Source organism: Balaenoptera physalus (assembly GCF_965194825.1).
Source record: "Balaenoptera physalus genome assembly, chromosome: 1".
Taxonomy (NCBI): Eukaryota; Metazoa; Chordata; class Mammalia; order Artiodactyla; family Balaenopteridae; genus Balaenoptera; species Balaenoptera physalus.
In genome coordinates this window covers 79,166,406-79,194,000 of record NC_138882.1, presented here as the reverse complement: position 1 = coordinate 79,194,000, position 27,595 = coordinate 79,166,406, and the positions used below count along the sequence as shown (strand labels likewise).

Sequence of the window (27,595 nt, the reverse complement as noted above, 5' to 3'; positions counted from 1 at the left end):
TTCCCAGGATCCAGAAGGGCCGCCGGGAATCTGGAGGCGAAGGGCTGGGGGGGCGGCGACTCGTGGAAGAGCGGGGCCGCAGACAATGGACGCGGCGGCGGGAGGGGCGGAGGCTGCGGGAACAGCCGGGAGGCGGCACCCGGGAGCGCGCGCTCCCCCGCCCCCTGCACCCCCTCGGCTCTCGTCCCCTCCCCCTCCGCCCCCTCCCCCTCCTCCGCCGGTTCCCGATCTGATTCCTGATCCCTGATTCCTTGATCTTTGGTCCCGCCATGGGAGCCTAAGCGCCCCACATTCCCCCCGGCCCCCTGCCCCTGGGGCCCTGAGGGGGAAGAGACTGCGATCTGGGACGGAGAGGGGGCGACCAGACTCAGGAGCCCCCCTCTACACCCCCCCATCGTCCGCGCTGCCCGTCCGGGAGCGCGGAGTTCGTAGCGACCCGGAACGCTGCGGATACAAAGGCGCCGGGCCGAGTGGGGCGCCGGCGGAGCCCACCCGGCAGTTCGCAGCGGCTGGTGAGTGCCGGGCCGAGGGGGCGCGGGCAAAGTTTGCAAAAAAAAAGGAAACAGAAAAGGGGACAATCATGCAAGGGGCCAGGGGGTGCCCGGTCCCCCAGCGAGCGGGGTGGCTTATGGGGGAAGGGGGGCGCGGGGTAACCCCCTTCCGGTCCGTTCCCCCACTGCACAGCGGAGTGCCCCCCCAACTTTGGGGAGAGGAAGGGGCGCGTGGGGAGGGGGCGGAGCCCGGGCCTGGAGAGCCGGGGACTTTCCTGGGCCCGGGGGCCCGGCGCCCGGCGCCCGGCGGGGACCTTAATGTTACCGGGGGAGCCGGTTGAAGTCAGAGGCTGGGAGTGTGTGTTGGAGGTGGTTGGAGAGGCAGTGGAAGGATCGATATCTGGAGGTACTGGAAGGCGAGGGTGTTTAGGGGTCCATACACACTTCCTCTCAGAAGTGTGGGAAGGGCCAGGGGCAGGTATGCGTTGAGGGTGTGATGTGGAGTCTGGGGAGACCCGCCCGAGGAGAGTAGAGGGGGTGTTCGTGCAGGTCGAGGATGGGGATGGAGGCCAGAGACCCGGGCACTGTGCTATCTATCGGGGCCCAGAGGACAGGCGCCGGCATCCCTCTCTCCACTCATATTTACCCATTTGAGGGGCTGTGGGCTCTGCATCGGTGAGTTTTAAAGGCTTGGTGGAGCATCAGTGTGCATGATTCTTTGTTTTTGTGTGTGTGTGCTGCGTGTTCCTGCAGGTGGGTTTGGAGATGAAGGTGTTTTTCTGTGCCTGAGTGTGTGTGCACCCAAGCAGGAGCTGACCGTGTATCTGTGGTGTGTTTGGATATGTATTTATGGGCTTACTCTGGGGAAGGGGTGTGTGTCTATGTGTGTGAACTGGGTAGGGGTTTATGAGAAAGAGACAGGTACTGAGGAAGGTGGGTGTGTAAGAGCAGAATGGGGCATACCTGGATAGGTGTGTGTGCACCTGTGTACTGGAAAGGGATGCGAGTGAATGTGTTCTCTTGTGTGTAACCTGTGTTGATAGATAAGTACCAGCGTGTGCCTGCCTTAGGTGGTGTGTGCATTTCTGAGTGTGTATTGGGGGTACTGCCACTTGCCTCTGCAGGCAGATTTTCCTGGCAGAGAGCCCAAAAGGAGGGCTGCCTGGAGGATTCTGAGGCTTCTTGGATGGCCCTGCCCTGGTTTTGAGGGTAGTGCCTTAAGTATCTGAGACCTATGGGTGGGAGTGAGTGGGCCATTTTATGAGGTGCCTGTTTTGGACAAGGGTGTGTGTTGTGGGGAATAGGGAACAGGGGTTCAGGTGGTAGTCCTAGCGGAATCTGGGGGATTGGAGGAGTCAGGGAGAAGAATAAGAGGGACATCCTCTTATTCCACCTTATAGGTAGGGTTCTAGTGCTTGGAGAGGCTACATTCTTGGCTTCCCAGCCCAAGTTCAGCCCCCTCAGGCCACAGTTCTCTTGTAAAGCCACCTTGGAGTTTGCTGTTTCGTAGCCCACTAACTCTGCCCTGCCTCTAGGATCCTATAGTTCCCGAGGAGTCTGGGATTTTGGTATGGGATGGAGGCCGGAGGAAGGAGCATGCCTGGAGGGATGAGACCCGGTGCTTAACATCTTGGGTTCCCTTCCCATGGGGTTGAGAAGGTAGCATGGGAGCTCTGGGGAGGGCAGTGGAGGGTGTTTCTAAAGGAGTTTCTGCAGGTGTGTCTGTGTGGGTTATCACACACTTTTTCTTTTTGCTGGTGAGAAGCATGATTGGGATGGAGCTGTGGTCTGGGGCCAGGTTTCAGGGTGAGGAATAGGGGCTGAGCTTGCCAGGAGGGCAGTTGTCCCTGTGGTGGGGAAGGGGCAGGCACCCATCGAGGGCTGTACTCACCGTCATGATGGTGCGGTGGGAAGTGGATGTATCTGTCCCCAGAGAAGCAGCATCTACGTTCTCTGTCTCTTTCCCTCTCTCTCTCTCTCTCATTCTTTCTCTTTTGGGGTGAAGGGAAGGGGCTAGCCATCTTTGGGATGCATGCCTTGTTTGCCCATCTCACTCTCAGTCATTTTCCTTTTGCTGTCAGAGGTTAGATCGAGGCACCCAGTTTTAGGAGCTGAGGCTGTGAATGCACAGGCCCATTAGGGTCTCTGGGTAATTCCCGAATGGGAGTTCCTAATGGGCATGTGCAATTGGAATGTTCCCTCTTTAGCCCTCAGGGCTCCCCACCTTTCTTAAGCCCCCAGGATAAGAGCAGAAAATGTTGGGACTAGGTGTGGGGCAGAGAAGGAAAAGACTGGATTAAGAAAATGCATGATTGCCCCAAACCTGACACCTATCTGATGGGTAAGGTTCCCAGGGCGAGCGAGGTTCTTGCATCTAGGATGGTATGCTCTGGGGTACCTTCCAGGGTACCTTGTTCGCTCCTGTCCTCTCACTGCATGCATGATGTATTATACTGGTGTGTGTTGGGGGGCTCTTCCAAGGAGGAGAGGACTTGTGGTCAGACATTAGGAAAGGCCGCCTCTGAAAGTACTTCATACTGGGACTAGTGGCCGCGTTGCCCCCTCCTCCCCCATTGTCTTGCTTCTGCCCTCTCTCCCCCTAATTCTTCTGGGGCCGGCCTCTCTGGTGTGCCCCCTCTGCTCCTTCGAGATCTGAGGAAGGGCCCCCTTCCCTGTCCCTAGAGCAGGACAGACTTTTATCTGCTTACTTGGTTTCCAAGAGGTCCTTTCAGTTAGAGGGGGATCAACTTGACTTACAGAAGCTTTGTGGGGAACAGTGAAGAGATCTGGGATGCCCCTCATCCCCTGAGTTTGAGGGTCTCCAGTTTTCCTTGGTACTCCTCCCTGAGCAGCTCCCCACACTGTGAGGCCAAAGGGAAGCGTCCAGCAGAGTTGGCTGGAATTAGTACTTAAGAGTGTTGTGACATTGGGCAGGTTCTTAAAACCTATTCCTCAGCCTCTTAGATGTCTTAAGACACTATCCTCAAGACTGCCCTGGTGGTCCAGCAGTTAAGACTCTGTGCTCCCAGTGCAGGGGGCCCGGGTTCGATCCCTGGTCAGGGAGCTAGATCCCACATGCCACAACTAAAAGATCCTGCACGCCGCAACAAAGATCCCGCCTGCTGCAACTAAGACCTGGCGCAGCCAAATAAATAAATAAATAAATATTTACCAAAAAAAAAAAAAAAAAAAAAAAAAAAAGGCACTATCCTCCCTCCCCAGGTTGGGCCTTCCTCCAGGAACCTCTAGTGGTCTCCTTCCCTGGGTTTTAGCCTGCTCCTAAATTCTGGTTTTGCCACTTCCTAGTTCTGAGACCTCAGATAGAGTAGATAACTTTTGAAGCCTCACCTGTAAAATGGAGTTAATAATAGGCCCTACCTCTTAGGTTTATGAGGATTAAATGAAGTAATATATAGAGAGTACTTCACATGGTGCCTGGCACTTGGGAAGCCCTCAGTAAGCGTTAGCTGGAATGGTTTGGGTTCTGATTGATGATAATTAAAGGAGTGAGTTCTGGATTGGGGAGGAGAGCTAGGCCTTGGTTCTGCACTTCTTCTGGCAGACCATATTGGGCACTGCCTACTATTTGCCAGGTGCTGTGTGAAGCACAAGGGATGGAGGGGTGAATAAGACCAGCTTTCATAGGGAAAATGTGCATAAACATGCCGATTCACTGTAACCCAGTGAGTAGTATATGGAGGTGTGTTCAGGAGGCCACCGGAATGTGGAGCAAGAGTGCTTGGTCCTGGCGTGGGTGTCAGGGAGGGTCCCTGGAGGAGATGTGCCCTTAGTTGGATGTTTTTTAACTGAGATGAAATTCACATCACATAAACTTAGACATTTTAGGGACTTCCCTGGTGGTCCAGTGGTTAAGACTCTGCAAGGGGTGCAGATTCGATCCCTGGTCGGGGAACTAAGATCCCACATGCCACGCGGTGTGACCAAAAAAAATAAAAAAATAAAAAAATTAGCCATTTTATTATTTATTTATTTATCTATTTGGCCACGCCGTGCGGCTTGTGGGATCTTAGTTCCCCGACCAGGGATCGAACCCACACCCTCGGCAGTGAAAGTGCGGAATCCTAACCAGTGGACCGCCAGGGAATTCCCTAAAATTAGCCATTTTAGAGTGAACAGTGGCACTTTGTACACCCACAGTGTTGTGCAACTGCCACCTCTATCTAAAAACACTTTCATTATCCCCAAAAGGAAACCTGTACCCATTAAGGATACAGGTTAATGTATCCTCCCCATTCCTTACCTCCCAGCCCCTGGCAACCACCAATCTGCATTCTGTCCCTATGGATTTACCTATTCTGATGTTTTATATAAATGGAATTATACAGTGTGTGACCTTTTGTCTTGCTTCTTTCACTTAACAAAATTGTTTCAAGGTTCATCCATGCTGTAGCATCACACCTCCACTCCTTTTCGTGGCTGAATCATATTCCTCTGTGTGGATCAACCTTAGCTGGATTTAAAGGCTGAGTTAGGCAGGCAGGGAGGGGCCTGGGGAGGGTGCCGCAGGTAGAGGCTGAGCATGAGCTAGAAGGAACCGGGGGTGCTGGTGAGCCACATGCTGCTGGTGTTACTGGATCTTGAAGTATTAACTGGGGTTTTGGCCTCAGTTTCCCTGCCTATAAAATGAAGTCCTGTGTGATTGGCTGGGGATGGAGGTATTAGGGAGAGGAGAGGCTGGGATATTATTGCCTCTTCTCAGAGTCTGGGTCGCAGATGGGACTTTTTAAAACTTGCTCTTTCTTCCTCTTTCCTGGGCAGCTCCCTCCAGTATGCATCTGCCCTCATCCCTGTGGGTACCCATCTTCCTGTTTTACTGGGCATTGACTTCCCCTCTCTCTGAATTGACCTGAAATTTCTCTCACGCTCTCCAGGTGGGTCACCCTGTTCATGGGGTGATTTTGGTAGCAGAGGTGAAGGAAAAGGCCTGGGAGTAAATCCTACTCTTTATATCCTGTCTCTTGCTGATCTGACTTGGGCAACCTTCTGTCACCTTTTCTCTTGTGATGTGGAGAGAAATGAGGTGGGTCAGGAAGACTCTCTCCATCCCTTTCTCCACACTGCTTGGTTCAGAGTAGGAGGCAGAGGCCTTGTGTGGTGGCGCCCTTTGGAAATTAGGTGTTGCTGTGCTTGTCTGATGCCCCTGGCAAGGCTGGTAATTACAGACATGACAGCTGGGAATGGGTTTGGGAGAAGCAGGCTTAGAATCAGCAGAGCTGAGGATATCCTGGTAATCAGGGTGGGGCAGTGAGAGGGGAGAGTGGGAAGAAGTTGGGGGCTGGAGTGGGGCGGGAGGCTTGGGGCCCCCGTCTCCTGCCATTCCACACACAGCTGAGCTTAGCGCCTGCAGGAGAGAAGGAGGTGATTACAGCCCAGGCCCTGCCTCACTGTAAATGTGGAAGGAGGGAGGGGATGCGAGAGGCTGGAGGATCCAGGAGCCCCTGAGGAAAGAGGCAGAGCGTGGGATGAGGGGTTTTGGCTGCTCTCTCAGACCTGGGTGTGGTCTAAGTTAGAGAGGGGCCGTCATTTGGGGGCTGGGGCCAGCACTGTAGCCAAAGTGTTGTTTCCGTCTTATTCCAGGTGGGGTCTTACTTCTCACAATGAGGTTATGGGAACAGGGAGTGAAGGGGATTGGCTGTGCACCCTCTATAGGAGAAAGAGGTGGAAACTAACATTTTATTGAGCATCTGTTACGTGTTTGACTCTGTGATATTCTGTATACATTATTTCATTGAACACTCGACCTTCTGAAGTTGGCACAATTATCCCCATTTTACAGATAAGAAAACTGAGGCTTAGAGAGGGCAAGCAACTCATCTAAGATTACATAGCTCCTCAGAGGCTATGCTAGGTCTATCTGATGTCATTTCTCTTCTGTTTTCCAAAGTGCTCTTTCCACCTTTCCCTCCTCTCATTTCATTTAGTTCAGGTTTTGTTCATTATTGCCTTTCATCTCAAACTTGAATAATTCCCCTATCTCCTGAAAAGCAGACACGAGTCCAGATGTCAGCCTGAGGAGTAGAGAAGTCTACCCTTGAGGGAGGGTGTCAGTCTGCTGGAGGAATGGGGTCTCCTAGGAGGAGCACCTTGTTGTCACAGCCTGGGGCAGGCCTGCCACCTGGGCAGAACATCCCCGGGGGCTGGCCTGTTCCTGTCTGCTGGGTCACTTCACACGTGGGGGCTCCGGCCACCGTAACCCATGGAGTCTTGTTTTGATTGGAAGGGCCTGGCCCTCGTTGTCTGTAGAGTTTTCCAGCAACCCCCTAACAATATCCCTCAGACCCCGGAGAGTTTCACCAGAGAGTTCGTGGCTCCCCCAGTCTGGCTAGAAGAGAGTGTGTGTGTGTGTGTGTGTGTGTGTGTGTGTGTGTGAGGGTCTGGGGAGGGGGCTCTGGCTTGTTAGGGTGAGTGGAGGTACACAGGAACAGGTGCTGAGCCCGAGGTGTGAATGCAGTAACTTAGAAAGCAACCGGGTGTGAACAGAAACACTTATTTTTGTCCCCTGCTTTACTCCAGGATTAGGGTGGCAGATATAAGGGTTGGGGGATGTGAGGCTCCTCAGAAAGAGTGGAAACCTCAGGTGGTGGGTTTGTCAAGACAGTGGAGGTTGGCTGGTGCTTGGGCCTTTCAGCTGGCTCGGTTTTCCTAGATAAGAACTGGCTGATTTACCAGGTCAGAGGCCCTGGAGTGAAGCAGGAGGAGAAGGTTTTCAGAATGGGGAGACCCAGGGAGAGCCAGGCCTGCCACCCGCACCCCTAGTCACACTGCGTCTTGCACCCTTCGGCCCTCCCTACTGCTTTCCCCACACAAACCGACCTTTGTTGCCAGTGTCCCCACATCACAGCTCTCCCCATCCATGTGCAGACCTAAGGTTGGCTGACTCCTCATCTGCTTTCTACTAGTCCCCCCCTCCCCCCGAGGTGGGGGCTGGGTGAGCAGGCTTTGAGGGTCTCTTGGGGTCAGGGACAGTTGGGGCCCACCTAGGACAGTAGGCTAAGAAGAGGGGGAGACATTTTTGTTTTCCATAAGGGTGGGCATGTGGAGCGCACAGGAAGTTGGCCTCTGGGACAACGTGGCTTGCCCGCCTCCCGTTTCCACCTTCTCCTGTCCCTGAGGACAACTCAAGGTGCCTGTTTTCCTTCTTGGCTCTTCCGCAGCTTAGTGGTGGGCACGTAGGGGCCAGTCCTTTGCCCTAGCTGAGGGAGGAGGAAGCTCAGAGCCTGGTGGGTGGGAGTTATGGGGCCTGCTCATTGGTGCAAATTTAACAGAGCATCCAGGCATCTAGAAGCCCCGGTTACCTTCTCCCCAGCGTAGCATCCTGTCTCCCCTCTGGCCTCCACCTGGGACAGATGCCAGAGGGATTACTGGCCCCTTCTACCGCGCACTCCTTCCTCCCGCCCAGTGTTCCTTTCCAGACCGACTGGGAATGGGTCTGGGGGAGGCAGGGAATGCAGCGCTATGGTGTGTGTGCAACATGCGTGTACTTGTGTGCAGTGCGTTGGGGGCAGGGACTTTCTGAGAGCTGGGGTGGGGGTGGGCGTGCTGGAGAGAAAGCAGAGCAGGTCTCTACAGAACCTGCCTGGCCAGGGTGGGTGGAGCTGGGCGGGGCAGGCAGGAGCCATTCCAGGTTTCAGAGGGGGAATACGAGCACGGGTGCACATGTGCCTGTGTCTGTGCTTAAGTGTGTCTGTGGATTTGGAGGGTCCTCAGTGTCCCCCCCCTGCTTTAGATCGAGAGAAATTAAGGAAGTAGGTGGAGAAGGGCTTGGCTCTGGCTCCCCTAGCTCCTTTTCAGTTAGAATGCAAGCTCAGGTATCCTGGCCGGGAGCCCACTCCATGGGCCCTCCCCTGCAGTGCTCCTTGCACTGGGGTCTGGTGGTGAACAGCTGCTCTGGAAGCATAGACTGTCTGCATGACCCAAGCACGGCTCTTCCCCTGCTACTCAGCCCAGGGAGGAGAGGGATCCTGCCCCCTGCCCCAGGGCTCTAAGGAGGGTGAGCTCATGTCTGGGGCCGTCCTGGGAGAGTGCCCGTTAACAGGGCTAACAGGGCGGGAGCGGGGCTTGGTGCCAGCTTTTGGACTTCTGCGTCCGACTCTTTCCTAACCCCTCAGCCCACTGAGATCCAGCTGTTCTCTCTGGCCTCCTGGACAGCACTGTGACTTAAGGACATTGGGGCCTTTTTCAGGGTACAGGAATGGGGGGGTGCAAAAATCCCAGTTTTGGTCTAGGCCCTGGGGCTGGTCCTGGCCCACTTTGTGCCTTAGTTCTTTTCGTGGTAGGGAGAACCCAGCATGGGCCTCCTGGGATGGAGGGCCCGTCCGTGGCTCAAGGCTGGATGGGAATGATGAAGGAACACTGAGATCCTCAGTCAGGAGTGGTCGGTGGGCGGAGGCAGAAACCAGCCCTTACAGGGGAAGGGGCTCTTCAGTCTCAACTGTCTCAACAAGCTTAAGCCTGTCTAGTCTCTGTCCCTTTGTCACTGAGGGAGAAGGGCTAGGGCAGGAGCCAGTGAATTCTCTCCTGTCCTGGCCATCTTACAGTCTTGGCTATTCCAGGAACCAGAGTCCAGGAGGAGTGTGGTGGAGGAACCTGGCCTCACTCCAAGAGGAGCACGCCTCAGAGTCCCAGTATTAGTGAGGTCTTTCTAACAACGGAGGCCAGAAAGGGCTGCCTCGGATGGAGTACCATGAGCTAGCACCCTTCTTTCTTTGGGCCCTACCTTTTTAGCTGTAAAGCTTGGGGTTGCACCTGGAAGGCCTCTTCTAGCTTAGTGCTGGGACCTACCGAGACTTGGGTGGGTCAATCCACCGTCTCCTCCTTTGGCGGTAGGGGTGCGTGGAGAACGATGTGGGCACAGTCAGAGGTTCTGGAACCTCCCTCTCCTCCCTGGGAGCTTGTTAGGTGCTGCATTTTTCCCCCACATCGGACACCTCCTGCCTCTACCAGTGTCTGACAGGGCGGCCTGGATTGAGCACGTCCATGAAGCTCAGGGAGTGATGTGGTAAAGAGGAGAAACCAAGTGGGACAGTTAGTTGTGACTTGGAATCTGCTCTGCCTCACACTAGCTGATGTCTTGGCAAGGGGCTTGGTCTCTCTGGGCAGACATCTAGCTCCTTGGATACTGGGCTGGGAGATGGGACTTCTGGTGCCCCCCAGGAGGGTGGGCATCCAGCATTTTGGGTGGAACTCACATTGATATCCTTGGACAGAGGCAGTGGTAGGTGAAGCTTAGGGAGCCATGGGGCTGGGGGCCCACATGTCCACACCTCCCATGATTTGTAGTGGGGAAGAGGGTGCAGGGCACATGCAGTAAGACTTAGGCTCTTGTGTAGGAACCAGAGACCTTTTTAAAAAAATTGAAGTGTAGTTGACTTACACTGTTGTGTTAGTTTCAGATATACGGCATAGTGATTCAGTATTTTTGAAGATGATAGGAATCAGAGACCTTTAATGGGCAAGGGTCCACAGACTCCTCTGCAGGTGGGGTCTAAAGAGGTGATCATGTCCATTTCCTTGCGTCCAGGCAGGACCACCCTTCCCCCATCCTGGCCTGAGGAGAGGAAGGCCATTTGTTTAAAAAATGGTCCTATCGGAGCGCTGCTCCTGTAGGATGAAAACTTTTGGCTTCCTGTCCTCTTTCTCATCCTCTTCCCCCCTCCAGCTGGAATTGCACTCTGAAATCCCACACAAGCGCCTTCCGCTGCGCCTCGGGTCTGGAACTCCCAGCCCTGTCCTCGGTAGGGACGAGGAACTGCAGGCGCCCTTTCTGGGTGCATGGTTGTGTTCTGTCACCTCCCCACCTTCTTCTCTACCTGGTTGCCCTGCTCCCACAGTTCTTTACCCCAGCCCCATCTGGGTCCTGTCTCTGCCTCCTTTCCCCACCCCAGGCCTGAAAGGAGCTGGGACCGGGTGGTGTGGTGGCCCCGGGCTAGAGCAGCAGGGGGAGGTGGTGACCACGGCCGCCTGCCGTCTGGTCATCGGTCCTCAGCACGCGCCTCGCGTGGGGCTGCCTGTGTCTGTGTCCAAGGCCTTGTCTGCCTAGGTTGCTCCTCTGAGTGGGGCAGTGAGGAAGGGTCTAGTCTTCGTCTGACTTTTAGCCAACACAAACCCCTCCGATGCCTCCCACCCCACCCAGAAGAGCCTTACTCCCTCTGCCTGTTGCCGGGTTTTGAGTGTATTTTTTCCAGAGGCCTCTGATTGTTTCCTGAAGAAACCCGATCCCAGAGCTCATACAAAAGCTGGGGCCGCCAGAGGAGAAACCCCATTCTCTCCCCCTCTGTCCCTACCCCCCCACCTCCATAACCTCTCTCGCTTGGGATGCTGGGTATGGGTTCCAGGACCTGGCTGCCATCACCTAGGCAACAGGGGGCTTTGGTTGCCATGGTGATCAATGTGGGAGAAGCTGGGCAGCAGGGACAAAAGCCCCCACATTTCCCCCCCAGCCCTCCTCCCAATCCTCTTGGGATGATACTGAGACACATTCCATTAATTTTATTTCTGAAAGACCTTTGGAGGGGAGAAGGGTCTCCTCTTTGTGACCGCCTCTCTCTTCCCTCCCACTCTCCTCTCTGGCCAACCCCAGATAATCCATGGTTGGTTTGAGCAGGGGACCGGGTGAATGTGTTTTGTGTGTCTGGGGTGGGGTGGGGGCAAGGTGAAAAGCAATGGAACACATTCCCTTTTACAGCCTCCCACCCCCCAAAGCAGGGCACTCCCTGCCCTGCAGCAAGTCCGGACTTCCCTCCCGGTCCTGTCATGCCTCCCACATTTCCACTTGTTGATCTCATCCAGCGATCCCCTCCCCCACTCTCTTCCCTGGGAACGCTGCCCACCCGGGAGACCCTCCAAACCCCTGATTCCTGAGACTGATTAAACAAGGGGAACGTCTGCCCTTCTCTTTGCTCACCTCCCATCCTTCCCCACAGCCTCTCCAGTGCTTGGATTAGTTCCCTGGGGTATTTGAGGGGACAGCAGGCAAAGGCCTCCGAAATTGGGTTCATTTTTGGCCCCTCTGTTAGGTAGGGGTGGGAGAAGCAGGCCAGGGGAGCTGGGTTTATGTTGGGTCTTCAATAATTAGCTGGGAGGAAGGTAGGGAGCTTTAGGCGAGGGCAGCTTAGAACAAAGGGTTGGGAGGGGACTGGCACCCTTGTCTGGTTTGAAATTTATCTGTAGGGGAAGCACAATGGCATCAGCTTCCCTCCTGGGTGTGTTTGAAGTGGTGGTTCTGGTCTGGTGTGTGTGTGCGTGTGTGTGTGTGTGTGTGTGTGTGTGACTTTAGTTGTACAAGCAGCAGGATTTATTTATACCACCTCTTCCCCAAGTCTCAGAGGAAGTATCTGGGGATTGGAGTAGGAATGATCCTGAAGCCAGAGTGTATTAATAGCTTAACTTATTACTTGCTGAGCAGTTTATTAAAGTACTTCTTTTACCCCCAGGATACGTACAGCAACCCCACGAGGTGTGTATCATTTTCCCTATTTTACCAATGAGCCTACCAGGCTGCCAAGCACAGAGAAGTTAAGTAACTTGTGCATGGTCACACAGCTCATCAGTGGGAGAGTTAGGCTTGGAATTCAGCTACTCGGGTGCAAATCCCAGGCTCTTTTTGCTGTTGGCTCTGGCAGACATGAGAATTCAGGCTGGGGAGATGGAGAGTCTGGGTTCTGGTGTCTCTGTCTGGGCTGGAGTCCATGGCAGTCCTTTTCGTCTTTATTTCTCCACCTCTCTCACTCTGTAACCCAGTTGTTCTCTTTGAACCTCCTGGTGAAATTCAGTTTTTAGGAGGATGACTAGAAAGAATAAGCTGAACCACAGCAAGAGAGCTGCAGGTGATGTGTCTGAACTGTATCAGGGACTAGGCCAGTAGAATGGGTTCTTGGGGGAGACGGGGTAGTGGACCCCAACATGTAATTTGCAAACAGGGAGATGAACAGGGCCTTGTTTGTAGCAAAAGTTTTTAGAAAGGTTTAGGGTGGGTTAAGATATTGTGTCTCTGTTTTCCTAAGTATGTTTGTCGTGTTTGCCTAAGTATGTATGTAATGTCACACATTTGCCTTGACATGGGGCTATTGACAGACATCACTAGGCCATGGAGTGCCTCCACATAACTCTGTTAGGAGGATAAATGAATGGATTTAGCATTGATTTCATCTCCCTACAGTCGTTGCAGTTTCCCTGAGAGTCAGGTGGGTATGAGTTACTTGCTATCTGCCCGTGGGAAGGTGGTAGATACAAATATGTATCAATCATAGTTCTTATTCTCAAGTTACTGATGGTTCAGTTCAGTTGGAGAAAAGTTAACAACTACATAAAGCAAATTAACGTAACTGACCTCTGGCAGCACCTGGCTGATTTTATTCCTACCTTGAAACACTCTAGTTCTTGGCTGCATGAGAGCCCACTCTTCTGGCCTCCAGGCTCCTCTGGCCGTGCCTTCTCAGCCCCTTTGCCTGATCCCTTTCCTCGGACATGTTTACATATTGAGGTTCTCGGGACCCCTTATTTAACCCTCTCCCTGGGTGACCTCATCCATTCCCTTGACCTTGCACACCATCCATACCTCTAGCTCAGACTCTTTTCTGAGTCCAGCTCCTCTGACACCCAGCTGCCTGTTCTGCAGCCTGTCTCACAGTCATGAACTCAGCACACTGGAAACTGTACTCACCAACTTCCTCCCCAGTCTTCCCACCTAATAATGGCACTACCACCTACTGTCTTGCTCAGGCCAGAGATCTTGACGTTCCCCTCCCACTCACGCAGTCCAATTAAGTCCTGTTGGTCCTACCACCAACATATGTTGCAAAAGTGACTATTCCCCATCTCCTCTGCTGCTCTGCCCCATCCAAGCCTCACCGCTGTAGTCGCTTCTTTTTTTTTTTTAATTTTAATTTTATTTATTTATTTTTGGCTGCATTGGGTCTTCGTTGCTGCACGCGGGCTTTCTCTCGTTGCGGCGAGCGAGGGCCACTCTTCATTGCGGTGTGCAGGCTTCTCACTGCGGTGGCCTTTCTTGTTGTGGAGCGCGGGCTCCAGGCATGCGGGCCTCAGCAGTTGTGGCACACGGGCTCAGTAGCAGTGGCTTGTGGGCTCTAGAGCACAGGCTCGGTAGTTGTGGCTCGCGGGCTCTAGAGCGCAGGCTCAGGAGCTGTGGCACATGGGCCTAGTTGCTCCACAGCATGTGGGATCTTCCCTGACCAGGGATCGAACCTGTGTCCCCTGAATTGGCAGGCAGACTCCTATCCACTGTGCCACCAGGGAAGCCCAGTAGTCGCTTCTTTACTCATCTCCCTACTTCTGCTTTCTCCTCTTTCTAGTCCATACCTGCATAGCTAAAACCCTTTGCAGGCTTCCCATGAGCTCTTCCCCTGACCCATGGAGTTTGCAATAACCCGGCCCCCGGCCACCTCTTCAGCCTCACCTTCCACTGCCCTCTCCCTTCCGCAGCTCCGGCTCCACTGGTCCACCCAACTCTTTGCTGCCTTTGGCCTTCCACGGGGCATTCTGAGCTCTGCAGGCTTTTCCCTCCGCTCTGCCTGCTTAACTCCTGTGCTCTTTCAGGCTTAGCTGTTGTTTTCTCAGACTTTCTGGAACCACTCAGTTTAAAGGAGCCGCGCGCCCCAGACTTGTCTGTCATACTGTCCTCGTTATTCTCCTTTCATCACTGATGTAGTTAGTCGTTTATACTCACCTGTTTACTTGTTTAGCGTGCACCTGCCCCGCTAGATTGTGAACTCAGTGTCTTTTCACCACTGTACCCAGGGCCTAGCAGGGTACATGGTTCCTAGAAGGAGCCTAAGCAAGAGCTGATGACTCAGTGAGTGAAGGTAGGAAATGACTGCTCAGTGCACGGGGATGATGACGGTGGGGTCGGGGTTGGAGGGGAAGATGTAACATTGGGTGCCTGGGGAGGTGGGGGCTTTCGTGAGGGGGTAGGGGCTGCGCTCTGAGGCATGAGCAGGATTTGGTTGAGAGTGAGAGAGGAGGGGAGAAGGAGAGGTCCTTCTCCCTGCAGAATTAGCAGGTGAAAGTATAGAAGAAAGATGCTGCCCCTCAGCCCACAAATAGCCAGATAAGCTCATGACCTTGCCTAGTTCAGGATGTTAGGTTTTTAGAGAATGGTTTCTACTCGCTTTTCCCTCCTGCCCCCCACCATGTGATCTGTAGTTTCCATTCCTTACCCCTGCTTTGTGCGCACACACAAGCACACACACACACATACACAGCCTCAGGGGGAGCCGCCAACTTGACCTGGCAGTAACTATGGGTGTGTTTGACGTAGATGCTGGGGACCGGATGCCAAGAGAAGCAGCCATCGGCAGTCCCCTGTGGGCCCACTCAGAACTTATGAGTGGGAGGAGATGAGAGCAGAGAAGGAGAGGCTTGGGGTAGCCACTGGGCAGAGCTAGCTGCCTCCTGCTATAGTCTCCACTGGTCCAACCAGTTGGCCTGGCCAGAACCTGCCTTCTCCGAGTCTTAGTTTTCCTGGCTGAGAATAGGAAAGCATTGCCTGGTTCTCCCCTGCAGGGGGTCCAGTGTTGGGTCATTCTGGGTGGCCTTTGCTGGCCATCATCCCCCACCCCTGAGCCCTTGGCACAGTCTGGGGGTGCTCTTTCTAGGAGGCAGGGCAGGAGGAACTGGGCCCACTGGACAGAGCAGGAACCTGGGTGGAATATTCTCAGGTAGTGGCAAGGCTCCCCTGAGCTTCCTGCAGCTGCCTTTTAGGGATGGCCTGCCTCTCCACTCTGACCCCACAGAAAGCTCCAGCTCCCCCTAACCGGCTGCTTCCTCTCCTCAGGAGGGCCGCTTGATTTTCTCCGAGACCAGCCCACCCGTCCATCAAAATAGAGTCCCTCAGGGTGACGGTTGATTTTCTAAAGGTGCCCCTTGGCCTGAAGAAGTCGGTGCTAAAGGAGGTGGCAGTGGGGCCCCCCAAAAGGCCCCAGCCTGTGGCCCTGGAGCGCTACAAGGCGCGGCGTTCAGACGCCATGGACACCGAGTCCCAGTACTCGGGCTATTCCTACAAGTCGGGCCACTCCCGCAGCTCCCGCAAGCACAGGTGGGTGTGCGTGGGGCGCGACGCAGGCGGGGGGGAGGGGTGGAAGCATGCACAGGGGTGGTGGACTGGGGGTGGCTGCTGAGAAACCCGGGTCCTCCCCTTGACCTCCTGTGCCTGTTCCCCTGGCCTCCTGCCGCAGGGACCGTCGGGACCGACACCGCTCTAAGAGCCGAGACGGGAGCCGTGGGGACAAGTCGGTGACGATCCAGGCTCCAGGGGAGCCCCTGCTGGACAATGAGTCCACGCGAGGGGATGAGCGGGTGAGCGTCAGGGGGATGAGGTCTAGGCCAGGTGTTTTCCAGACTGATCCCTGGAGAAGTTAGAGGTCCATCAGAAAGGGGAAGGGCCTGGAAACCTGGTCTCTTCCAACAGCAACCAGATCAGGGAGGGCATCTTGTGTCATACGTCTGCTAAGTGTCCCAAGCTAGGACCTTGTTTCAGTAGAATTCAGTAGAATTTCAGTAGAATTCAGAGATCCCTTTGGAAGCAGCAGCCTCTTTCGTCTTTATGACCCATGTGACTTGGGCTGTGTAATGGGAATTGCCTGACTCCTCTGGGCTCAGGCCAGCCAGTTAGGGGGTTGGGCATCTGGAGTGGGAGGGGCTGGGAATCTGGAGTGGGAGGGGCTGGGGGTGTGGCAGCCCTGAGTTTTCCTTGAGCCTAAAGGCATGGGCACTCCAGCGCCCTCTGGTGTCGGACTATAGAATAGCACCTCTGGTCTTAGGGTAGGTGGGAGGAGTCGAGGGAGAAAGGGGAGGGAGAAGAAGTGAGCCTGGGGAGACGGAGGAGGTTCTGGAAGAGAGTTCTCTGGGACAGGGCTGAGCAGGTTGCTCCTGGTCTAGCCTCTCTAGCCCACTGTGTGCACCTGGCAGGGAGGTCAGGGGGCAGAACCCAGTGCTGGCAGAAGGCAGAGGCAGGATTTGAGTTGACTGTGAGGTTGTCCGTGTCTCATTCCTCCTTTTCTTTCTTCTTGGGAGCATCTTAGGGAGCTGGAGACTTCACAGGACATCTCTGTGACTGACACTGGGGATTCCTGGGTCTTGGGAGCAGATCAGTACCTGAGGGAAATGTTCTCTCTCTCTCTTTCCCAATCCCATCTTCTCCCAGAGACCTGGCCTCCTGAATTCTTGAAGTGACCCTGAGACCTGATCAGCTCCTTGTTGTGGACAAGTGCCCAGGCCCTTGATGCTTGGAGCGCCTAGGCAGTGTGGCTGAGGGTCATATTAGGGTTCCCTGAGCTGAGAGCAGGCAGCGCCTCCACTTTTCATCTTCTGGTCAGACTCTTCTCCTTCCCTCGGCGAGGAGATTCTTCCACCCCCTAGTCGATGACCCTGCCAGGCAGTCTCCTACACTCCCCATTCTATCTCTGTCCTGTAGCCTGAATCCCCTGGATGTCAAAATGTGACTCCATATTCCCAGACTGCCCACGAGTTAAGGGTGTAGGCACGAATGACCACTGGTGGTCTTGGGGCTCCTCTGAGGGATGGCGTCCAGCCCCTGCAGAGAAACAGCTTGAGTGGACCACACTTAGAAGGGCACCAGGGGACCTCAGCCTGTCCACCCACTTGCCTCCAGGAACAGGCAGCCCCTGTGTGGTGGGCATTCAGATGGCCCAATAGAGCCAGCCAGGCGGACCAGAGACCCAGAGTGGCCCCGAGTCTGCACTGTGTCTCACATGCCCCGCATTAGTCACTCACCTTCCCCAACCCTTCCTCCCGGTGTCCTCTTCTCTTCACCACACTGCCTTTGTCAGGTCACTCCCTTAACCAGAAACCTTGAGTGGCTCTCCATACTTGGAGGATAGGTACCTGTTGCTTATCCTGGCCTTGCAGGGGGCCTGCTCGAGCCTGCCCGCTTTGCCTGGAGAGTCTGACCTCGGATCCCAGTCTCTGGCTGAGCAGCTCCCTGGCATCTGTCTTGTACCCTCTGCTCTGAGGGTACATGTGTAGTTTTTTACTGTCTGGCTGATGGCATGAAGCTCCCACAGGGCCCAGGTCTCAGATGTCCCATCCCTGCAGAGGCCAGGCTTGGGCATGCAGTGGAGCTCAGTAAATACTTTGATGGCTGCATGTTTGTTGATTGCCCTCTTTTCTCCTCTCCCTGCTTTGCTCTCTGTCTTCTCTCCGCTCACCTTTTCTCCTGTGTCCCTGCCTCCTCCTCCTCTCCCCACATTGCTGCGGCCCTTCCTGATGCAGGACGACAACTGGGGGGAGACGACCACAGTAGTAACGGGCACCTCGGAGCACAGCATCTCCCACGATGACCTCACGCGCATCGCCAAGGACATGGAGGACAGCGTCCCGCTGGACTGCTCCCGGCACCTGGGCGTGGCGGCGGGGGCCACGCTGGCCCTGCTCTCTTTCCTCACGCCGCTGGCTTTCCTGCTGCTGCCCCCACTGCTGTGGCGGGAGGAGCTGGAGCCGTGCGGGACAGCCTGCGAGGGCCTCTTCATCTCCGTGGCCTTCAAGCTGCTCATCCTGCTGCTGGGCAGCTGGGCCCTGTTCTTCCGCCGGCCCAAGGCCTCTCTGCCCCGTGTCTTCGTGCTGCGTGCCCTGCTCATGGTGCTCGTCTTCCTGCTCGTCGTCTCCTACTGGCTCTTCTACGGCGTGCGCATCCTGGACGCCCGCGAGCGCAGCTACCAGGGCGTGGTGCAATTTGCCGTGTCGCTGGTAGATGCCCTGCTCTTCGTGCACTACCTGGCTGTGGTCCTGCTGGAGCTGCGCCAGCTCCAGCCTCAGTTCACGCTCAAGGTCGTGCGCTCCACCGACGGGGCCAGCCGCTTCTACAACGTGGGCCATCTCAGGTATGGGCGCGTCGGGGCAGGCAGATGGGCCTGGGGAGGAGGCTGAGGGGACCGTAGGGTAGGAGGGTGTGATGGTGGGGCTGGAAGGGATGCGTTAGGAGGGCTGTGTGGGACGGAGTTGCGTACTCTGCACATCCTAGGTTTTCAACAGCGTTTGTCAGGCTAAGGGTCCTGGAGCAGGTAAGGCCGGAGTTAGGAGTTGGGAGTGAATAGATGAACAGACAATTAGAGATCGGGGATCTCAGAGAGGGATGGACCAAAGAGGAAAAAGGTTTGGGGCATGAACAGGGGCTTTTTGGAATCACGTTCCTAGCTCTTTCTTGGAGGCACAGCCTCTTGAGGACACTTAGTCAGTGGTCACTGAGATGAGCTGGCCAGAGGAGGGACTCCCCACCCCAGCGGAAAAGATAATGAGGAAAGTTCTTCAGCTCCCCCTAAACTTGTGGGCAGGATGGCCGCCCTGGCCATCCAGAGTATCAATAGCACCTCCTGGTCCTGCAGGGAATCTTGGGGGGGAATGATGGAGGGGAGGAGGTGACCCTTGGCTGGGGACCCTGGCCCGATGCCCTTTCTCCCCTGGGCTTTCTCTCCCTGGGGAAGGCTTGGGAGCCTGGTAAGTAGACCTCAGGCCCTGAGCCAGGCTCCTTGGAAGCAGCTTGTCCCTGCCCTCTGTCCTCTCCTGCCCTGCCAACCTGCCCTGATGTGTCCCTCCCCCTGCGCCCCTTGTCTGTCCGTTCTCCCTCCCCCTCCTGCCGTGTCCCCCACAGCATCCAGCGCGTGGCAGTGTGGATCCTGGAGAAGTATTACCATGACTTCCCTGTCTACAACCCTGCCCTCCTCAACCTGCCCAAGTCCGTCCTGGCCAAGAAAGTGTCTGGCTTCAAGGTGTATTCCCTCGGAGAGGGTGAGCGGCCCTGCTCCTCGGCCTCCTGGTCTCTTCCCAAACAGGATTCCCAAGTTCCTGCCTCCTGTTTCTCTTTCCCCCTTCTTGCCTTGCTTTCTCCTTTCCCCAGCCCGTGTCCCAGCCCCTTCTGTTCTGTCATTTCCCTTAACGCCAGGTGGCTGGTCTTAGCTGCTGACTCTACTTGCTGTCCCTTTATGCTATGGTGCGTCCCCCTAATCTGGCTCCTCTGCGTCTGCTCATCAGCCCTGGTCCTAAGCCCTTGCTCTCTGAGCTCCAGAACCTCCTGCACTGGGGAGGAACGTGTGCGGGACTCCTGCCCTCCGGTGCCTTCCTTGTTGCTTTCCTGTGGGCCTCTCCCAGACGCGGCCAGGAGGGTTGGGAACGGGAGGTGTTGCTGGGGGGTGGACACAGCTTCCTCTGGATGCGTCGGGTTGCTGGCTCCAGACTTCCTGGAGTGAGAAAGGAGGCCACGCTCTGAAGTGACCATCCCCTCTCTCTCCTGCTCCTGTGCAGAAAACAGCACCAACAACTCCACGGGCCAGTCCCGGGCTGTGATTGCAGCAGCGGCCCGGAGGCGGGACAACAGCCACAACGAGTACTACTACGAGGAGGCCGAGCATGAGCGGAGGGTGCGCAAGAGGAGGGCCAGGTGGGTCCCTGGGGGAGGAGGGGGTGCTAGGGGCTGTGGGGTGTGGATAGGCTGGGGAGAGGAAGACCATCGGCTTCTGTAACTGCTGATGATATGGGTGGGGTGTGTGCATTCGCTTTCTGTTGCTGCCTTAATAGATCACCGTGAACCCGGTGCTGCAAAACACCCCACATTGATTGTCTCACAGTCCCATGGGTCAGGCACGGGTGAGCTGGACCCTCCACTCAGGGCTCACGGGCTGAAATCAAGATGACTCTCGTTTGAGCCCGAGTCCCCTTCCAAGCTCACTGGCTGTTGGCAGAATCAGTTCCTTGTCACCTGGACCCATAGGCAGTTCACCTTTTCCTCCAGGCCAGCAAGACCAGGTCTCTCTCTGACTTCTGCCACCAGCCAGAGAAAACTCTGCTCTTAAAGGGCTCATGTGATGAGACCAGACCTGTCAGGATAATCTCCTTATTTTAAAGTCAACTGACTCAGCACTTTCATTGCATCTGCAAAACGTACCGAGATTATTGGATAACCAGGGGATGGGCATCTGATGGAAGTGGACGGGGCATTTGAATTCTGCCTACACAGTGGAGCAGGGACTATTAAAGGATGTGAGCCTCCCTGGCAATGGCAGGGACTGAGGCTAGACTAGCCCTCCTTCCAGTAGATCTTGTAGGCTTGCTCAGCAGATGGTACATTTTTACCTGCAAAAAAATACCATATGCTAACACATATATATGGAATCTTAAAAAAAAAAAAATGGTTATGAAGAACCTAGGGGCAGGATGGGAATAAAGACGCAGACCTACTAGGGAATGGACTTGAGGACACGGGGAGGGGGAAGGGTAAGCTGGGACAAAGTGAGAGAGTGGCATGGACATATATACACTACCAAATGTAAAACCGATAGCTAGTGGGAAGCAGCCGCATAGCACAGGGAGATCAGCTTGGTGCTTTGTGACCACCTAGAGGGGTGGGATAGGGAGGGTGGGAGGGAGGGAGAGGCAAGAAGGAGGGGATATGGGGATATGGGGATATATGTATATGTATAGCTGATTCAGTTTGTTATAAAGCAGAAACTACCACACCCTTGTAAAACAATTATACTCCAATAAAGATGTTAAAAAAAAATAAAATAAAATAATATCCATTTATTTCCCGGGAAAAAAGAAAATGAGGTTCTAGTGCCCATATCTTGGTAAATTCTTAAACGCTGTCCTCACTTCTCCTTTTTTCCTGTTCACATTGTTATGTGAATGCTAGTCATGCCTGAAGATTCTTTCTTGGTGCTTACTGTTGCCAGGGCCCACCTTGGTCTGTTGGGATTTCCATGGAGGAGGAGTAGAGGGTCATGGAACTCTGCCCTTCCTCCCACATGATCTCCAGGCTTCCAGGGAGAAAGGTAGCCCTGACCCTGTTCTTACACGAGGCTGCAGTAGACTGAAGGTCAGCAGCTCCATTTCTGTGACATTGCAGCAAGTCTCCAGTTGTCTCAGAAAAGGCCCTCGTGGGAAGGAAACCGGAGATGTTCCCTTCCTCCTCTACCTTTGCCCTGACTAGGGTCTTTGGATCTCCTGTGCTGCCACCACCATAGGGGACCCTTTCCTTCCCCATTACGTTGGTTGTAACGAGGAGAAAACTATTTCCCTTGGTTCAGATCCTGAGTCAAAAGGATCTTTTCAAAAGAAACTTTACTGAGACACTTGGGGGAAGCAAAAGAATAAACAGAGACATGGTAGACTTACACAGATCCACACGTTTACTTAGCCCAGAATCCCATCCTAAGCTGTTTGAAGTCCCCAGGTTCCTGGGTTTCTGGATACTGGTATTGTTTTGTATGTCTCTATGCTTTTAATGTAAATTGGCTTCTTTTCCCTGCTTCCCCCTTAACAGTATATTTTTGAGATTCACCCTTGTCTGTATATCTGGTTTGTTGCATCTCATCGCTGCATAGTACTCAGAGAAATCTTCCACCATCCTGACCAATATTTGGATGATGGTCATCTTCCTAATTTTTTCCATTTTGATGAATAAGTAGTATCTTATTAACATTTTAATTCTCTGATTACTATCCAGTGACGACTTCATCTATTTTTCTGCCTTCCAGGTCTCTTACGAATTATTTGTTCACTCCTTTGCCCATTTTCAATGCTGTTCTTACCTTTTCCTTCTTGATTTGCAGCATATTTTTTGCATTACCTCTGCCCACCCCAGGTGTTAGTTAATGTTGCGCATGCTGTCATGGTTGAATAGGCATCTGTCATTTTGATGTAGTTACAGCTATTAATTTTTCACCCACTGAAGTGTGATTTGGGGGGTCTTAAGGAGGCTTTTTCTAGGGTTTGATCCATAGTTGTCTCTCTGGGTTTGACACTAGATTGTCCTCCTTGGGTCCCTGGGCTGAGCTCACTGAGCTCTACAACTGTTTCCTATCCCTAGAGGGGGAAAGACCCTCCCCCTCTACCCAGCTGCACACATGCATGTTCACATGCACACACACAGCCCCCAAAGCCTGGTTCTTGGCTCCAGTTGGGTGCGTATTGCTTCAGGGAGAGCACAAAGGCCTGACCTCGCTCAGGCTGCTGGAGGGCTGAAGCTGGGGGGAAGACGAGAGGTTGGCGTCTGGTCCATACTCCTCATGTCCCCCAGGCTTGTGGTGGCTGTGGAGGAGGCCTTCACTCACATTAAGCGGCTGCAGGAAGAGGAACAGAAGAACCCCAGGGAGGTGATGGACCCACGGGAGGCAGCCCAGGCCATCTTCGCATCCATGGCCCGTGCCATGCAGAAGTACCTTCGCACCACCAAGCAGCAGCCTTACCACACCATGGAGAGCATCCTGCAGCACCTTGAGTTCTGCATCACTCACGACATGACACCCAAGGTAGGCCCACTCTGCCCCCGCCATCCTTCCTCTTTCCCCAGTTCTGGCCCCTTCCTTTCCACTTCCTTCTCCCTTATTCTCTCACCTCCTTCCATACCCTCCATCCCTCTCTCTCTCATCTCTACCTCTGTATAGTCTCTTCTCTCATCCGTACTCCATCCACTCCATCTCTGCATGGGGTGAAGTTCTTAGGTGGTGAGGAGAAGAGGGAGTTTCAGGACCGTTTTGGGAATGTTTCAGACCTGTTTCTCATCTCTGTAGGGGTTCCGGAATTTTCAGATCCAAACTCCCACCTTTACCCCCCTCACCTCCAGAAGATGTTCTTTGCACTGTGCTCTTTTTGAGCCATTCCCACCCTTCAGCTCTACGGCCAGCTTCCTAGAATTGCATCCCCTGAGCCATCTTTGGGGAACAGGTGACTAAAGATGTTGCACTTTAACTGTGACACCTCTAGCTTTCTGCTGGTGCAGCCCTGCTGGACGCTACCCGTACGAGCAGAAGGGAGAAGAAGGAAGGACGAGGGAGGGCTTGCCCGGGTCATAGCAGGTGCCGGGGATGAGGGGTCAGGAGAGCTGAGTCCCAGGCCCGACCCTACTGAGCCATATCACCTCCGTGGGCTCCTGATCCCTCATTGATAAACTAGGGTCTGAGGCAGATGATCTCAGGCCCTTTCCTGCTCTAACATTCTGAGATCGTTTGCAGAGAGTGAGCTTGGGCACATCTTGGTGGTCTTTGGAAGCTGTACCCCCCGAGGGGTAAAGGAGGGTGGGTGGGTGGGAGGGAGAACTTCCTGTGAAGTCCCTTCTCCCTTCCTCAGGCCTTCCTGGAGCGGTACCTGGCGGCTGGACCCACCATCCAGTACCACAAGGAACGCTGGCTGGCCAAACAGTGGACACTGGTGAGCGAGGAGCCGGTGACCAACGGGCTCAAGGATGGCATCGTTTTCCTCTTGAAACGCCAGGACTTCAGCCTGGTGGTCAGCACCAAGAAGGTCCCATTCTTCAAACTCTCCGAGGAATTTGTGGACCCCAAGTCGCACAAGTTTGTCGTGAGGCTGCAGTCTGAGACCTCGGTGTGACTGTGCAACAGCAGGGGGAGTGGGAGACGCGGGGGGCTCCTGAGGGTGGTGGGGGCGTGGCCCTCAGGCCCTGCCACATTCCTGCCACCTTCTTCCTCTTGCTCTAGTTTTTTTTTTTACTTGAATTAACCACCCCCCCCACCTGTCTCCTCCCCTCTTCCTTATTTACCCCATGTGAACCTGGAGAGACCATCCTGCTGTCAGCAGTACCTGGGAAATTCCCTCTCCTTCTCCCACCCTCCTCACTTTTGTATCACTCCAGGCCCTGCAGGAATCAGTGCCTCTCTCCCTCTCCTTTCCCCGGGTGACAGTCTCTTCTGAAAGGGCACAGGGCCCACCTGAGCCCCACTCTCAAACCCAGGTTCCTATAAGCAGTTCTATCCAGTGGCCCCCAAAAGGGTTTCTCTGGGGGGCGCAGATCTGACTCCAGAGAGCCACGGTGCCAAACTCCTGGGCAGCGCTACCTGCTGCCTCCTGGTGGCAGGTGGATCTGCTCCCCCTGACCGCTCACCCCAAGCCGGAGTTCTTGGGCAAGGATCCTCCTGCATCCTCCCACACAGCCCCAGCGTCCGGGGCCTCCCTGCCAGGGTTATTTGCTTCCAGCTGTTTGAGCCTCTCTCCCCCATCCACACATATTCAGAGCAAGGGAAGATCCCATCCTTTACCCTGAAATCTCTACCTTCCATTTCTGATTTGTGTGGTCACGTGTGACCACAGGCAAACTGAGATGGAAAACCTCTGTGACCACTTTTCCTGGGCCCTGGGGGGCAGTACCTTTCTTCCAAGGGGTCTTTCCCTGGGGGAAGGTTGGGAGAGAGCCCCGTGAACATCGCTGACCCCTGCCCTCTGAACTTCCTTCACCTCTGTTCCCACCACGGTGGGACGGGTCTCCCCCTTCCCAGTGAAGGATGCCACGTAGACTCCTATACAGAATTAGTGGCTTGCAGACCCTGACCCACCCTGGTGGTCTCAGCCAAATGTTTTTCTTTCCTTCACCAGCCACCCCCAGTCTTGCTGTCTCTTCTCTCAGCTCCAGAGACCTGTTGCCTCATCTCTTTTTGGGGGGGAGCCAGCAGCTCCTCCTCATCCCCTGCCTTAAGTCCACTTCTTTGCCTCAGGGGTCTCTTTTCCTTGGCTGGCCAGGGTCCCCCCTGTTCCCTCACTGCCTGGTTTTCTGGGCTCTGGTCTCCCTCTGTATTGGGGTGAGGGACCAAGATTGCTGCCTTTGATGGGTACCTAGCCCCTCACCCCATTTAGCTTCCTTAGTCTTTGCACCCAGTCTGAATTCTTGAGCAAAATTTGCTGGCCTTCTAATACTTACTTTCACTGTAAATCTGAGCCTTTAAATCAGACACCCTTAAATTATGTAGTTTTAGCCAAGGGGAATAGAACTAAGAAGTACTCACATACCTCCAGCCAGCACCCATGTTGGGGAGCATTCTGGTGGCTGGGCTGGAGCAGTCCCCTGGGCCAGTCCTCAAATGCCCCTTTATAAGCCCGTCTTTCCCCTGGAAAACTCATTGTTCTTGCCTTGCAGAGTGCACCCTGGGATAAGATCACAGTTGATCTCTTACCAGGGAGTCTTCTCTGTGTAGTGGCAGCCCTGGGCATGATGGAGCCTGGGGATTGTTTCTCCTGCTGTCCTTTCTGAAAAAGCACATCTTTCCACACACCACTTACTAGAGAAGGGTTCTTCGGCCAGCGCTTACCTTGTCTGCACTTGGGTGGGTTATGGGGCTGACCTAGGCAGGGCCTGGAGGTCAGCCTTGGGCCGGGGCTGTGGGTTTGGGGAGAAGCCTGAGTGAGATACATCCTATCCTGGGGATCCTGGGAAGGTATTTTTTCCTTCTCTTCAAAGACCTGGTTTCAGAGGAGTCCCTTCTGGGTCACATTTCTAAATACCTCACTATCCTGGAAAACGGGGCCTGGATGGTGATTGGGGTCACTGCCTTTGTGGGCAGGAGTGGGATGTGGTGTGGTTTGAGGAGGAGTTGGGGTGGGGAGAGGGAAAGTCTTTGGGATCAGAGTCGCTGCCCTAGGTTAGGGGCGGGGGAATGTTTATTTTAAGAACCTGCCATGTTTTTAATCACTGTGATTTTTTTCATTCCCTTTTCCTAAAACAAAAAGGCATTTCCCACCCCCCCCCGCCGACTCTCTCTCTAAGCACTAAGGGCTGTGACTGAGAATGGTAGTGTTTTGGTCCTTTGCATCAGAACTGTGGTATCTTTGTCTTCTTTGATTATTGTTATTATTATTTTTTGAAATGTCAGGATGAATTGTCAAGTGTATGGCTGTGTTTGTCTTTTGCTTCTCCTATATGGGAAGTTGTCTTCATGCTGTGAACTGCTGTGGGGTGTGCAGCTGACTCAGTCCCTCTGAGCAGTGTCCCCCACTTTGCCTGTCCCATCACATGCTGGATTTGCTCGTTCTTCCCCCATAGGGGTGTTGCCCACCCATTACCACCCGCGCCCCATATGCCACCATCAGGGATGCTGTGGCTGGGTCTCTCCAGTGCTCTTTTCTATGACTACATGGCATCCTAGCTCATCCCCACCACACCTCCCAGGCCTTCCTTTTCACCACCTTGGAAGGCTGGTCCTCCTTCCCTCCACACCAGGAAGCTGTGCCTCAGTCCTTCACCTACCTCGCCACTCTGCCGCCGTCCCCATTCGTCCCTTTCTCTTAAACTACTCTTCATGCTCTCTGTTTCTATTCTTGTTTATTTCCCTTTAGCTTCTCCTTTTTTCTTCCCAACCCCCTCCATTTCAGCCCTTACCTTTTCACTTCCCCATCCCCACCTCAGTCCTGTTGCAAACCCTGACACAATACCTGTCATGAGACATTGGGATCCTTTCTCATCTGAAACGTTTGTTTCCCAGAGTTTGTGCTTCTCTTCTTCTCTGTTGGGCCCGGATGAGCTCCCTTGCCCCTCTGTGGTGTCTGTCAGTCTGTCTTCTTTTTCCTCTGCCCTCCCCATGGGGCAGCATTCTGCTGATGGTCCTGGTGTGTGATTGTTGTGATTTGTTCTTCTGTGTGTGAAAGGAAGAGGAATTTTTGAGTTCCTTCCAAGTGAGATTGTAAATGTAGAATTTTCCACTGTTGGATCTAGATTTTTTTTTCCTTTTTTTGGGTTACAGAGCTGAGACCTTGTGCATGCATGTAGAAAATTGTAAAATGTAAATTCTTTTTTTTAATATATAAAAAGCTTGTTTTTACAGTTTGCAGTGGATCTAAACATTATGACAATTTTAGGGATTTTTTTTTTCTTAAACATAGGAACTAAAACTGTACAAATTTTTTTTATATAAAATAAAGACATTTGACTTTTGTGGGGGCATTCTGTTGTTTTTTTCTTTTTTTTTCACAGGAGTAAAAAGAGCCAAAGAGGGTCAGGAAAGAGTGAATGTATGCTCCTTGTTAGGGAGTGGGTGGGCCAGGAGGGGGCAGCGTGAGCTCATCATTGCTCCACTCTTTTCAGGATGATTGAAAAAGGAAGTTGCTTATTCTGAACACTGATTCTGAGAAGAGAGACACTTGGGAACGTGAGGACTCAGCTGTTCTCTGGGGTGGTTAAGGAGGAAGGAAAGATTGCTGTCTGGGTGGATTCATAGGAGTTTCAGAGAACAGTTGATGATTTCATTCAATAGTGATGGCTCATCACATTTTATTAAGAAACATTCCTGGGCTTCCCCGGTGGCGCAGTGGTTGAGAATCTGCCTGCCAATGCA

General features: G+C 53.9%; 1 protein-coding gene across 3 annotated transcripts; it reads left to right on the top strand.

The window, feature by feature from the left end:
* The first annotated feature begins 180 nt into the window (after positions 1-180).
* Positions 181-27,195, top strand: VANGL2 (VANGL planar cell polarity protein 2). Of its 3 annotated transcripts, none has more exons than XM_082471530.1 (8): positions 181-512; positions 15,304-15,564; positions 15,704-15,824; positions 17,760-18,367; positions 19,135-19,271; positions 19,785-19,920; positions 22,558-22,789; positions 23,607-27,195. In XM_082471530.1, the coding sequence occupies exons 2-8, from the start codon at positions 15,494-15,496 to the stop codon at positions 23,865-23,867; spliced, it is 1,566 nt and encodes a 521-aa protein (XP_082327656.1). In that variant the 5' UTR covers positions 181-512; positions 15,304-15,493; the 3' UTR covers positions 23,868-27,195. The 3 variants fall into 3 exon arrangements, with proteins under 3 accessions (XP_082327656.1, XP_082327658.1, XP_082327657.1); XM_082471532.1 differs by lacking the exon at positions 181-512 and adding an exon at positions 812-897; XM_082471531.1 differs by lacking the exon at positions 181-512 and adding an exon at positions 10,725-11,967.
* Positions 27,196-27,595: the final 400 nt, after the last annotated feature.